The 12,563-nt window shown below is 31.1% G+C and overlaps 1 protein-coding gene across 2 annotated transcripts in view; it reads right to left on the bottom strand.

Annotated features, from left to right (window-relative positions):
* Window positions 1–12,563, bottom strand: part of LOC145292060 (serine/threonine-protein kinase ULK4-like) — a 125,082-nt gene that overhangs the window by 63,950 nt on the left and 48,569 nt on the right. For both annotated transcript variants that reach the window (XM_080138108.1, XM_080138107.1), the window contains 4 exons: window positions 9,139–9,226; window positions 5,945–6,122; window positions 4,526–4,586; window positions 973–1,198 (listed from right to left, as the gene is read on the bottom strand). In XM_080138108.1, coding sequence (XP_079994234.1) covers window positions 973–1,198; window positions 4,526–4,586; window positions 5,945–6,122; window positions 9,139–9,226 — 553 coding nt within the window. The remainder of the gene's footprint in view (window positions 1–972; window positions 1,199–4,525; window positions 4,587–5,944; window positions 6,123–9,138; window positions 9,227–12,563) is intronic.

Raw genomic sequence — 12,563 nt, 5'->3', positions numbered from 1 at the left:
TTCACCGGTTTTAATCACATGTAAATTACTAGCAGATGTACCTGGCATTGTTCAGTGTTAACCATAACGTTAAATTCATTTAAAAAAAAAAAAAAAAAAAAAAACTGAAGTAAAAGAAATGGAAAGAAACTGAGACATGTGCATGCAAATATTATGTTTTTTTCTAAAAAGTTCACTTCTTGTAAGTAAAAAAATATATATATATATATACTTGAGCTGAGATCGAAACCAAAACCTAAAGACAGTAACTCATGTACAATAATCATTACACCAGCTTGCCGCGATCTTTAAAAAGTATTTTCAAACCTACTTAATCTTAACATAAAAAAGCTGTCAGGTGAATGATTCACACATGCGCAGTTGTGAAACAGTTGACAAACATAAAATTCCGATGACCCCTCAAGTACCAATTTTTCAATTTTGACTCCTTAACAGCCCTTTCTTTCTGAATGAAAACTAATTAAAAAGTTTTCCACATGTCTGAATACCCTATATACCAATTTTCAAGTATGTATGTCAAAAGTTCGTTGAGTATATAGGTTGAGAGTTGTCCTCACATGTACTCTCACTTTTATAGATTTTTGTAGATATATAGATAATATGAAGTTAATATCTTAAATTTTATCTTATGACAAAATTTAGTGTCTTAAATTCAATCTTATGAGATAAAATTTGAGGACCTCCAGAATCATAGAGTACCTGTCTTCTGATGTTTTTTAAAAGCTTGATACCATATGATTCTGGGAAACTTCATTTAGTGTTTTATAGCGAAGGAACAAACAGAATGTTAAAAAAAGAAAATAGATGGAAAGTTTAATACTAAATATCCCCAAAAAGTGTTACAAACAAAACTGCCTCCAAAGTATTAGAACCGAACTTGCTAAGTGCACTTTCTTACTGATATTGACTTTATGACGTTCAGTTTCAAGATTATCTGAATATTTTTAAGACATTCAACAATATTAAACTCACATGTCAACATTATGCATGTCTTTGGTCAGTTTGGCTAGATGACTCAGCAGATTAAGTCTGACAAAGACATTGGCAATTACTGAATGGCCAGCCAAAGTGCCGATGTAGTTGATAAAGTGGTATCTCTTCACTGATGGCGGGCCTTTCTCAACATTCAGCAGACATTCCAAAACAGCATTCACATGTTTTTGTAAGCTCTTCTCAGACAATGACACTATTTTCTTCACTGAAAAAGAAAAGGATCAATCCTTATATTGTGGATTAGAAACATCTATTATTAAAAGAATTTTCACATTCTTATTCATGTGAACAGAAACAAGAGAGATAAACAAAGAAGAACCTTACTCATAAAATATAACAGGATTTATTTATGTTTAAAAGTAATGCACTAAAGTATGAGCCCAAAGTTTCCTAAGTAGAAAGTATGAAAAGTAGATTTACCAAATATTTGTAGAGATGTGGTCTCAAAAAGCAGGTCACAGAAATAGTCCGCATAGAATGACTAAAAGGGAGGAAAAGAGGAAATAAACTCCTGAGACAAACCTTCATAATAATAGTATGTGGTTGAATCAACCAAATGGGAGACTGTCCCATTGTCACATGATCTCCAATTGTCATTTCCATTTCAGATTATTTCAGTTGTTTCCTTAGGTTAAAGAGTTCAAATACTCAACTTGAAAACTTTAATTCTAATCAGAAATGAGTTTCTAGTCACCAATAAAAAAAAAAGATTCTACTTTTTTAGGTAATTGCATGTGAACAACCTAAAAAAATTGGTAAAAAAATTATTTTAAATTTAGTGATGGGATAAATTTCAAATATAATTTTAGGTCCTGGATATGACCATAAACTATATCCAGTGGTGAGGCCCCAGCTAGTGGGTTTTGGGGAGTGTGGAGCCACCCTTTAATTGCCATTGCTCCCAGGTCCACTCTGACCCAGAATGGTAGTACCTGTTAGGGTCCCAACTATGTGTTAAATAGAAACCAACTTGAAAACACCAAATATATTCTATTAAAAAATGTTTCTTCAAAATCTTTGGATTCGGCATTAAATAACCTGAAAAGGGTTGATATGCCGTAAAACGAAAACAACAAAATATAATTTTAATGTAAAATGATCCGTTTTTCAGCAGTTAGAACCCAAATCATTTTGATATTTCTTCATGCTGAAAAGTCATAAGGAAAAATGTATTAACACAAATTTAATTAGTGTCAGTTTGTTAAAACTTATATTAGATATTCAAATGCTGAGCCATCTTATTGTTTCATGAGGTTCACCAACAATTTTTACATATATATGCCAAATTTCATTACTTTATCTTATATAGAATTTCAAATAAGCAAGAACATACAAGAGTTGGTAGCCTCTTTTTGCTACCTAGGAAATATGCCGTAGTTTGAGGTAATTGCGCCAAATCCGGAGGTAATTGCACAAACTAAAAAAAAAAGTGCTCTTTATATGCATGGTTACCAAAAGAGCACTTTTAATGACTTGATGCAATTATCCCAAAGCACGGTACTATGTGCTGGAGTTGGCTATGTACTAAGTTCGATCATTAGCATTAAGACAGTGTGGGAAAAGTTCAGATATGTTATTTATGACCACCATAAAGCAGACAAAAATTTGTCTATTATTTAATTAAAAAAATTGCATTTAAAAAAAAAAAAAGCAAGTTTGGTCACTAAAAAATGATGTCATGCATGAGGTACAAGCAAAGTAGATCTGTTGAACAGTCTGCTGATAATGAATGGTAGCTTTTTACAAAATTAATTAGAAACATTTTAAAAATGCATTGAAAAAGAGAAAAATAAAGAACATGATTTATACTGAAACTGAATTTATTTGATAAAATAAAAACAAGAATTAATTCAAAAGGAAAATTTGTATTGTTTTTGCACTAAAAGTAAATAAAAATTTGTGTCATGGATTTTAAAGACTAAAATTTGTCTGTTATTTACTTAAAAAATTGATTTAAAAAAAAGAAAAAGGGAACATGATTTGATTTATATTGAAACTGAATTTGATTCAATATAAACAAAAAACAAACAAGAATTATGTATGTAAAATGATGTAATTAAATATTGCAAATTATGAATTTAGAGAGTAAATAAACAAATTAAAATCGAATGAGAATTTTAAAAACAATAAATAATTTTAAAAGCAATAAATTATGATGAAAACAGTAAATAATTTTTGAAAACAATAATTTATTTTTAAAAACGATAATTTATTTTAAAAACAATTTATTTAAAAAAAACAATTTATTTTAAAAAATAAGTTATTTTAAAAAATGATCAATTATTATTAAAACGATAAATTTTAAAAACAATAAATAATTAAAAAAAAACAATAATTTTTAAAAATGATACATTATTATACAAAACATACTCATGTAAAAATTATTTATTTAACAAGTTTAAAAACTAAAGAACGAGTAAATTAAAATTGTCAAATTTCTAATAAAAAATTGTTTTAGATCTTTATAAGAAAATATAATTAAAAAAAACAAATTTAGCACAATGTTTGCAGCATTATAAAAATAAAATAAAAGAATTGTAAAAAAAAAAATCTAATTTAAAAATTATTTTAAAATGGGTACATTTTTAACTTAAAATTAACATTACATGTGAATTAGTAATTAAATACATTTTTAACAAAGATAAAACTTCACATTATTTTCCTGGCAAAAAATACTCTCTTTTAACTGCACATATCCAAATGTAAATATGGTCACTTTTGGACCGGTTTTATAAATCCCTTACCAATTTAATTAAGAAATGAATGAGAAAATGACCATCCTTCATAATAGTCAATAATGTGACCATTGTACTTTATCCTGTGACGTTAGCAAATCATGTGACTTCTAATGAAATGGCCTTCTATGCTAGTATATATATATATATATATATATATATATATATATATATATATATATATGTATATATATATATATATATATATATATATATATATATATATATATATATATATATAAATGGATTAATCCAAATCTTATAAATACAAGACTGATAAATTAAAAAATGTATCCATTTTAAATGTGGAAATTGATGAATCGCACAGGTAAGAAATTCATTTTTATACTATGAAAAGGTTAGTAATTGCAATTAAGAATAGGAAATTGGATCAAATTTTTGTAACATGTCTTCTTCCTAAGATTAAGGGTGGTGGTGTTTGATCAACACTGCTGGGGAGCCATGATGTAATATACTGTTTTGTTTTTAAATCCTCGAAACAGTGTTTCATGGTAAACAACTGATGATCCCTTGAAAAATAAAAAAATAAAATTGGTATTATAGTAAATTCGAGAGAGTTGATGCAGTGATTGCAGGTGATTAAATGACTTACTGACTAGATGTTTTTTTGTTTTTTTTTAACGAATGATAAAAAGTAATTTTTTGTATGGTTTCAAATGTTAAAAACTTCAAAGACTATATATATATAATCGGATTCTTTAATATATCTATGTTCATTTACATTGAAGATAGCAAAGCAATGCTCAACATGCAACAAAGACTGAACATTTAATTACCTGAGTGAGCTGGAACAGGCAAAGATTTTGGTTCATATTTCAAAGGAAGAACTTTGGTTATCTTTAAACAAAAAAGAAGACAAAACTAAAAATACTGATTATTGATTTCAAACAAAATCTTATATATTACATTCAAATTAAAAGTTAGAACTCTTTTTTTTAAGTTTAAATTCACAATTTACAATAGAATAATTCACCTATAATAGATATAGGTAAAATCAAAATACAGGTATTCATATACCCCAAGTACCGCAGTTATGAAAATTAGCTCAATGGTCGATTATTAAGATCAAACAGAGAACTGATGGGGTAATTTTATTATGAATTATCTAAAGTATAATACAAAATAACATATTCCAAATTGTTTTAGAAACAGTTATGTGCTAAATATTTGTTGTGTTTGAATTTTTGAAACTGAAAATATGCTAATTTTACTTATCTCAACACACACAATGCCTAATAGACACTATCCTCGAGTGTCTAAGATCTCTCTGTAAAGGGGTTTGTCAGAACAATCTGGCATGAGGATACTTTCCATAGAAGTAAACGCTGACCAAATATTCAAAATCACATAGTATTCGCAGCCCAAATAAGATCTACTCATTACGGGTACCCCAGAGCTTTTCCAAGGAATGATGCACCTTCTCCAAGTGATATTACTTCAAGTAATAGTACGAAGCTGGATACTCCACCAGACTAGATAAATTCTTGTCCTGGAATCCAGTAAGACCATGAGACCAACATCAAAGATATACTACAATGTATAAAAATGGTTAATTAGGGAGAGGAAAATTATGTTCCTAATTTCTTTACTAACTCAGTGCTTAAGAGATAAAGAACTTTAATGGAACATTCGAATATCTATGTATCTCATATAGACTTCAAGTGTTAGCTCCAGGTCATGGGCCCCTTGATTTCTGAGAACTTTGACTGAAGCAAAATAAAACAAAAGAGAGAATATATATATATATATATATATATATATATATATATATATATATATATACTATTGATCTCAAAAATTAAATCTGGACAGTATAGGGATATGTGTGCAAAACAGGAAACTTTGATGGTGTGGTCACGTTGAAAGAATTTTTTGTTGAAATAGTTTTCGGTTTAGTACATGTGAAACAGTAAAGGTTAAAGGTTTTAGAGGAAAACCAAGGAAAACATAAGAGGAAGAGATTAAGAATGGACTTGAGAGAAAGAGGGATAAATAAAAACCTGGCCAGAGATAAGTTAGTTTAAAAGTCAATTTTTAAAAGCAGTTAAACACATACTAGCATGTAAAACAGATGTTAAACCCAAGATGATGGTGGTGATGATGATGATGATGATGATGACAAAACTTTGATGATGCTTCATAATTTTAAAAAACAAATTAAAAAATAAAAAAATAAAGGAAAGAACAGACATTACTTTTGGATTATCAACAATTGGCGTGATGGTAAAATCTGTCGGATGGTAGAGGATGTCTATAACACTTTGATCCGACTCATCCAAGGAGACCACACATTCAAACGTCCTGGGTGAAACACTTGATTGGGTTGGTGAGACTGTGTGGATTTCAGACGGAATTGTTGATGATGATCGAGTGCTGAAATTGAAAATGTTTGGATTATAACAAAACTAGCAGTGCTACTTGGTGTTACTTAGGAAATACATGGATAGCAAACAAAAAAAAAAAAAAACAAGTAAAAATAAATAAAGTGTATGTAATATTTTTCTTTTAAAACTTCTTTCTTTTCCTGACTACTCCCTTCCTCTATCTCTACCTTTCCTTCTGAGTATCTCTCTCTCTCTCTCTCTCTCCTTCTCTAGCAACTGACTCAATATCACAGAAAGAAAGCGAGAAAGAAAAAGATACTGAGTGACCTATTTTATTTTCAGTGTTGCTTTTGGAAGGAATCCCAGCATGAGTGAAATAAAAATGTTCTTTTACCAACACCCCTTTATTTGATGAACCCAAGGAAATGAATATTATAGGAGGTTTTATTTTACCATAACCAGATCGAGGTCACATTGGATTTTATGAAATCAGATTTTTAAGTGTATCATGTGTAGTTTTTAACTTTTAGCCAGGGACACACAGAATTATGGCTTATTTATATAACAGACTAACGGGGATACCCGGTGTTGGCCAGAGTAAACATGTAACATATTTCAATTAAAACTTCTATTATTCTTCCTAGATGTTGATGGTAAAATCCTCAGTGCGAACAACGCTCAAAATACAATTATAAATTACTTAAGACTTTTACCCAGTCATAGCTAATGGGATGAGAGCATGCTACCCTGGAGATTAAATAAAAGGTATAATTCAAAATTCCATGTAGATTCCCAAGTTCGGCAGAAAAATTTCCGTGCTTGACAAGATATACCTGAAAAAAAGTCAGAGGTTACATCGACCAAAATATTATAAAAAAAAAAAAAAAAAAAAAATCACTCAGGATGTAAAGAGTAGTTCTGATAATCCAAATAATCCAAATAACTAATCCTTATCTCAAAAATTCGGAAATGCACATTCTCTGAGATTGAATCATTTTTTTTTTAAATTTTAGATTATTCATCCAGGGCAATGTGGATCAAGAACATACCCACTTTGTAGGTCTTTGTTTTGTAGTTTTTAGCTTTAAGGCATACAAACATACACACAGAAAACTGCCCTTTATTTAATAGAAGCTAGTTTTCCATATTACAAAACTACTAGCAGAATCTTGTGAAAATTCAATAATGCTTTCACTGTAAGTTTATATTATCTCCTGTTAAAAAGATTCATGTTGAAAAAATAAATATCAGAATCAATATTATTAAGAAACAACTGACTTTCTTTCCATAAAAATTCTCCTCATCAGCTAAATGTTCTTTAAATGGAATGAATGTTTCTTCTTTATTTAAAACTATATCAATTGTATTCTTTTTTTAGTTTCTATATTTTTACCGTAAAAATGTTTACAAGTTAAATATTCTTCAATTCTATGAATTCATATGTTCCTTTATATATTAAATGAAATGACGTCTCTTCTTTATTTAAAATTGTATTGATTTTATCCTTTTGGAAACTATACTTTCTTACCGTAAAAATTATTATCAGCTAACTATTCTTTAATTCTATAAAAACAAAAGGTAATTTCTTGAAATGTACTTACTTAAATTTGCACAGTTGTAGTTAACGTGATGACATAATTCAATATTGGAACAGTTAAATTTAAAATGGATAAAGACGGATTTTTTTTTTTACCTTAGTGACATTAGATTAATCATCAACCATCATCTTTGCTGAATAGATGATCTCACTTTTTAAATTATGTGTAAAGGGTGATAATATACATATGAACATAGAATTCCTTGGCATAATATTATTATATAAATCTGAGCGTTTCCTAAAGAGAAACAAAACAAAAAAATTATTTTGAAACTAAAATACGTTTTTTGTCATTGATTTGACATTTGAAATATAGAATACACAATTTTCCTCCTAAAGTATTAATAATAAAAGGTATGGTTGTCCAAAAATGGTATATTAACTGGCTTGAACCAAAACAGGGTTCATACAGATTTTCAATGCCCATTTTCAAAGATTTCTCAAACCTTTTTCAAGATCTTCTCCAGAAAAAATTCCAGCTTTAAAAAACAAAATTTAATATATAAAGAATAATATAATAAACCAAAAAACTAATAATATCTTAATAAATACTTAAAAATATTTTTAAAGTTTTTATTTCAATTTGGAATTTCACTTCGGCTACATCTGTAAAGTCGGGTCGAGATCACAGTGTAGTATCTGTTCTGATGCTCCACTTCACCTTTTCTGTCCTTGGTAAGTAGAGGAGAGATCCTTCATGACTGAGACAATTTAAATTTTTGTTTCCATTCAGAGTGCCTCTTTTTGGGGAGCTGGATTTTACCACATTAAAAATCGACCTTGTGTCTAACTCTGCCCTCGTGGAGAGGCAAATAAATAGGAACATCAGGTAGTTTTGTAATAAAGGGGCGTAACTCTTGTATCGACGATACCAGAAATAATAATATGATGCAATTTCAGAAAAATGTATTAATTTCAATTGTATTTTTAATATTAAAAAAAGATTTTTTTAATAGTATTTTAATTAATATTTAAAAAAAAACATTTTAATAGCTTTTATTTCGATTTAATTTTTAATATTTTGACAAATTTTTACTGAATATAAAAAATTGGATTTTCAAGGCCTTTTAAAGGTAATAATAGAAATAAGGCCTTTTCGAGCCTTTGTGAACCCTGTAAGATCTAGACAAAGTGGTTAGTTAACTAATTCGAAGAATCTATTTTTGTACACTCTCCATCCTGCATAAGTTTCTTCTGACTCAATCAAACAATAAAGATATCACATTACATTTTCATACATAAATGTTTGGCACTATTCTTCTATGCATAGCAGCAATGGACAACTTTTATAATAGGTATGGATTTTAACATATGTATAGAATAAGAAAAAAATTTAAAAAAAGGGGACAATCTTCATACTTTTATATAATAGAGAACTAGAAAGTATTTTTAGTCACTTTTTGAACAAGAGATATTTTTTTTTAATTTTAAAAAGAGGAAAAAAATAAAAAAAATAAAATTATCCAACCTGAGCGTAAAAAGTCCTGCTCCAAAACCAGTATCAGCAGCATTAGGCATTTTGGGTTTAAAACTGTTTAAATCAGAAATTGAGGAACCTGCCACATTAAAATAAAAACAAAAACTAATCAATTATTAGGAATATCCATAAGGAAAAATTTGAAAGATGAGGATTGATAATTTTTATTTTCTTAATATCATTCTCATATTTCGAACCATATAACCTCCAACCTCCTTCATATATATAATATAGAATAATTTAATGTATACAAGCTGAAACTATAAAATTGTCGCACTAGAAAAGGCGACATGATTCTATTTCTGTTTGATAAAACCTGTTTTTTTTTTTTGGTTGCAGACCATCTACTAGTTTGCCAGTTGTGTACAAATCCCAAGAACGATAAGCGCCTTCTATCATGTCTGAAAGTGACACAATGTTCAACGAGCGAGATCAGAGATGCACCGCTGTACAACTCGTGTTCTTTACCAACCGAAGTTATGACAACTGGGACCATTGCCAGCACCCTCAAAATTCATCGCTGGATTGCCATGAATAACAGGAACGTACCCAGGATGATGAAAACAAAGTTTCCGATCACGATTATGGTCTTTGGTATGGTTTCAAGTGAGGGCCACATCATGCATCTTACATCTTTGAAGTCAGCTTGAAAGTCAACACCAATATGTACCTGGATGTACTGAAGAGTGTGATGATCCCCTGGTGCAATCAGGTGGATGCTAGCAGACCCTGGGTGTGGCAGCAGGACTTGGTACCAGACTACGTCCAAAGAGATCCAGGCTTGGCTGCAGAAGGAGTGCTATGACTTTGTACCGATCTCTCACTGGGCCCTCCTCTCCTCACCCAACCTGAACCCGCTGGACTCCTTCGTTTGATCATAGGTTGAGAACATCACCAACATGACTTCCCACAAAGCCAGCGTGATTGCCGCCAGCTGCCGAATATTCGCTGAACTCCCACCGACGCTTGTGGAAAAGGCATGCTCCCCATTTCGGACTCATATCAAGGCAGCAATTGTGGCTGAAGACAGTTACATTGAATAGATGTCAGCTCTATTACATAATCAAGTTACCTAAATGGATTGTAGTAGTTTTCTTTTGGGCAACAACTTTCCACCCTGTATTAGTGATGGGACGATTCCAATATTTTTCTTTGATTCTGATACAATTACCAATTCCTTTTAAAATCTGTAAATATTGAGTTGTAGTTTTTTTAGAGGAGGGGGGGCATTACTGTAAAAACTCATAATACGTGCATCTATTTTCACAAACATAAAAATATACTTGTTGGGGGAGGGGATCCTTTGATTTTAGTTTTACTGATAGTTTAAAATCAATAAATATTTATCATTTTTATATTGATACTAGCAATTGAAAATGAAGTTTTAAATAAAAACAAACAAAAAAATAAAAGTTTCATTTTTTTTTGGCATTGGAAAATACGCTCAAATTTTTCCCATTCTGATACCTTAAAAAGTTCTGATTTTTTTCAATTCCCCATTCCAATTAATCGTCCCAACATATTTATATATAAGTTCAGATAAAGAATGAAGTTACACAGAAACTTTATTACATTATCAAGTTTTAACTTATTCTATTGTTTGCACATGCTTAATAAGTAAAGCTTTTTTTTATATAGATAAGTTTGCTTTACCATTGAGAATGTATTTTTCACCTTACCCACGGCACAAGCATGTTGACACACCAGTTCTCACCAGATAACAAAAGTTAAGCAATGTTGAACCAGGCAAGTACCAGATGGGTGACCATTTGGAAAGTCTAGGCACTGTATGTACTATGCCAAGTCATAGAAATTTCCAGGTTGATATCTGGGGGTGCATTAATTCACTGGGAGAGATGTACCCCTAGTCTTCATTTAGACATGTACCTAGAAAGAAACTCTGATGTAAAAACCTGCGGTCTACTGTATACTCTATCCCGTGGCAGTCGTTTGCAGCAACAAATGTTAGCAGTAATACCAAAAAGTTGGATGGTTCTACACAAAGCCTTCATCACTATAAGTAAATCATCTGTGTGGATTTCTGAACAACTTAATTGTTATTGCAGAAGCTCATATGTCAAAATCGACAGGAGAAACCAACATATATATATATATATATATATATATATATATATATGATGATGATTGCTGCATCTTTCCAGATAATCGCCGTCACATTGAGTTCTTCCAATCTTGTCGTCCATGCCATCTCAGATGACTCTGCATTCCCGCCGCAGATTTGCACATCTTGAAGCAGATGTGACATACAAATTGAGCAATTTTCATTGAGTTGACTTCCTCTGGAGGTTGAAGGGTATTCCTATGAACAATCACACATACATATATACATACATATACAGAGTGACCCAAAATAACACTATTTTGTTTTTCATCCCAAAGTTGTGTTTTATAATTTTTTCTCCATATTTTTCAGGTGGCACAGACAGCAGACCTGGGAGATTCTTTCAACACCAATATAGATTCAACTGAAAAAATTCAATTGCATCAAAAGAACTGATTCAGAATGAAATAAATATTATGTGTAGATTTTTGTTAGTGAGTCAACCGCTTATCACAACCCGGAACCCATGTTAAAGAGATCGTCAGTTGAATAATGATCTCCACCATGGACACAATGGGTGGAATGGACAGAAAATTACTTAAAAAAGAAATTGATTATGCAAGAGAACAGTTCAACAAGTATTTGTCTACATTAGACACCTATGTTGTAGTCCTGCAAGACCTGGCTCATGAGAGCTGCGGATCATAAAAGATTGGTAGTGTCTGACCTACATTGCCTCTACTGAATTCTGCAGGTCCTCCAGCACCATTTTGTCTCCAAATGTCGATGCAATGCAGGATCATCTCCCTTAACCAAGCACCTTTAAAGAGGAGACTTCATTGAATCTGCCATGCCTCAACACAGGAAAGTTCATCCACGAAGCAATAGTTCCAGAACTACTCCAAGATCGGCAAAGACGCCCAGGAGGCCAGCTGAAAATGTGGTTACACACGGTCAACGCAGATGTCAAACCTACCTCTGGTCAATGATTCTACTGTATTTGCTGCTGGTTCCAGGACTGGCTGCCGATAATTCTTTTGGCTGCTGCAGACCATCATGTATGGTCTGCGCTCATTCGGAACGCTGTGTGTTCTATGGGATGAACCAGTTCACCCATCCTGGGTGAATGCTTCCCCAAAAGTCAAAAGAATATTTTAGTCAGTTGGGAAGCAGCCTTATGGTATTTCATTCTACAGACAGGATGTTTATGGAACAAAACTTTGTGTATGACAGTTCCATTTGGTTTTCGGTACAGAAAAGCAGAAATGAAATTTTATTGCTGTGGTTATAACTAGAGGAGTTCTTGCTGTTAATGTTTGACTGGGAGGAGGAGGGGCAGGAATTGAAATATCTA

Source organism: Euprymna scolopes, chromosome 13 (genome assembly GCF_053919585.1).
Source record: "Euprymna scolopes isolate OS-2025 chromosome 13, ASM5391958v1, whole genome shotgun sequence".
In the NCBI taxonomy this organism is placed as follows: Eukaryota; Metazoa; Mollusca; class Cephalopoda; order Sepiida; family Sepiolidae; genus Euprymna; species Euprymna scolopes.
The sequence above is the reverse complement of the archived record's forward strand: the minus strand, read 5'-3'. Positions and strand labels throughout refer to the sequence as shown.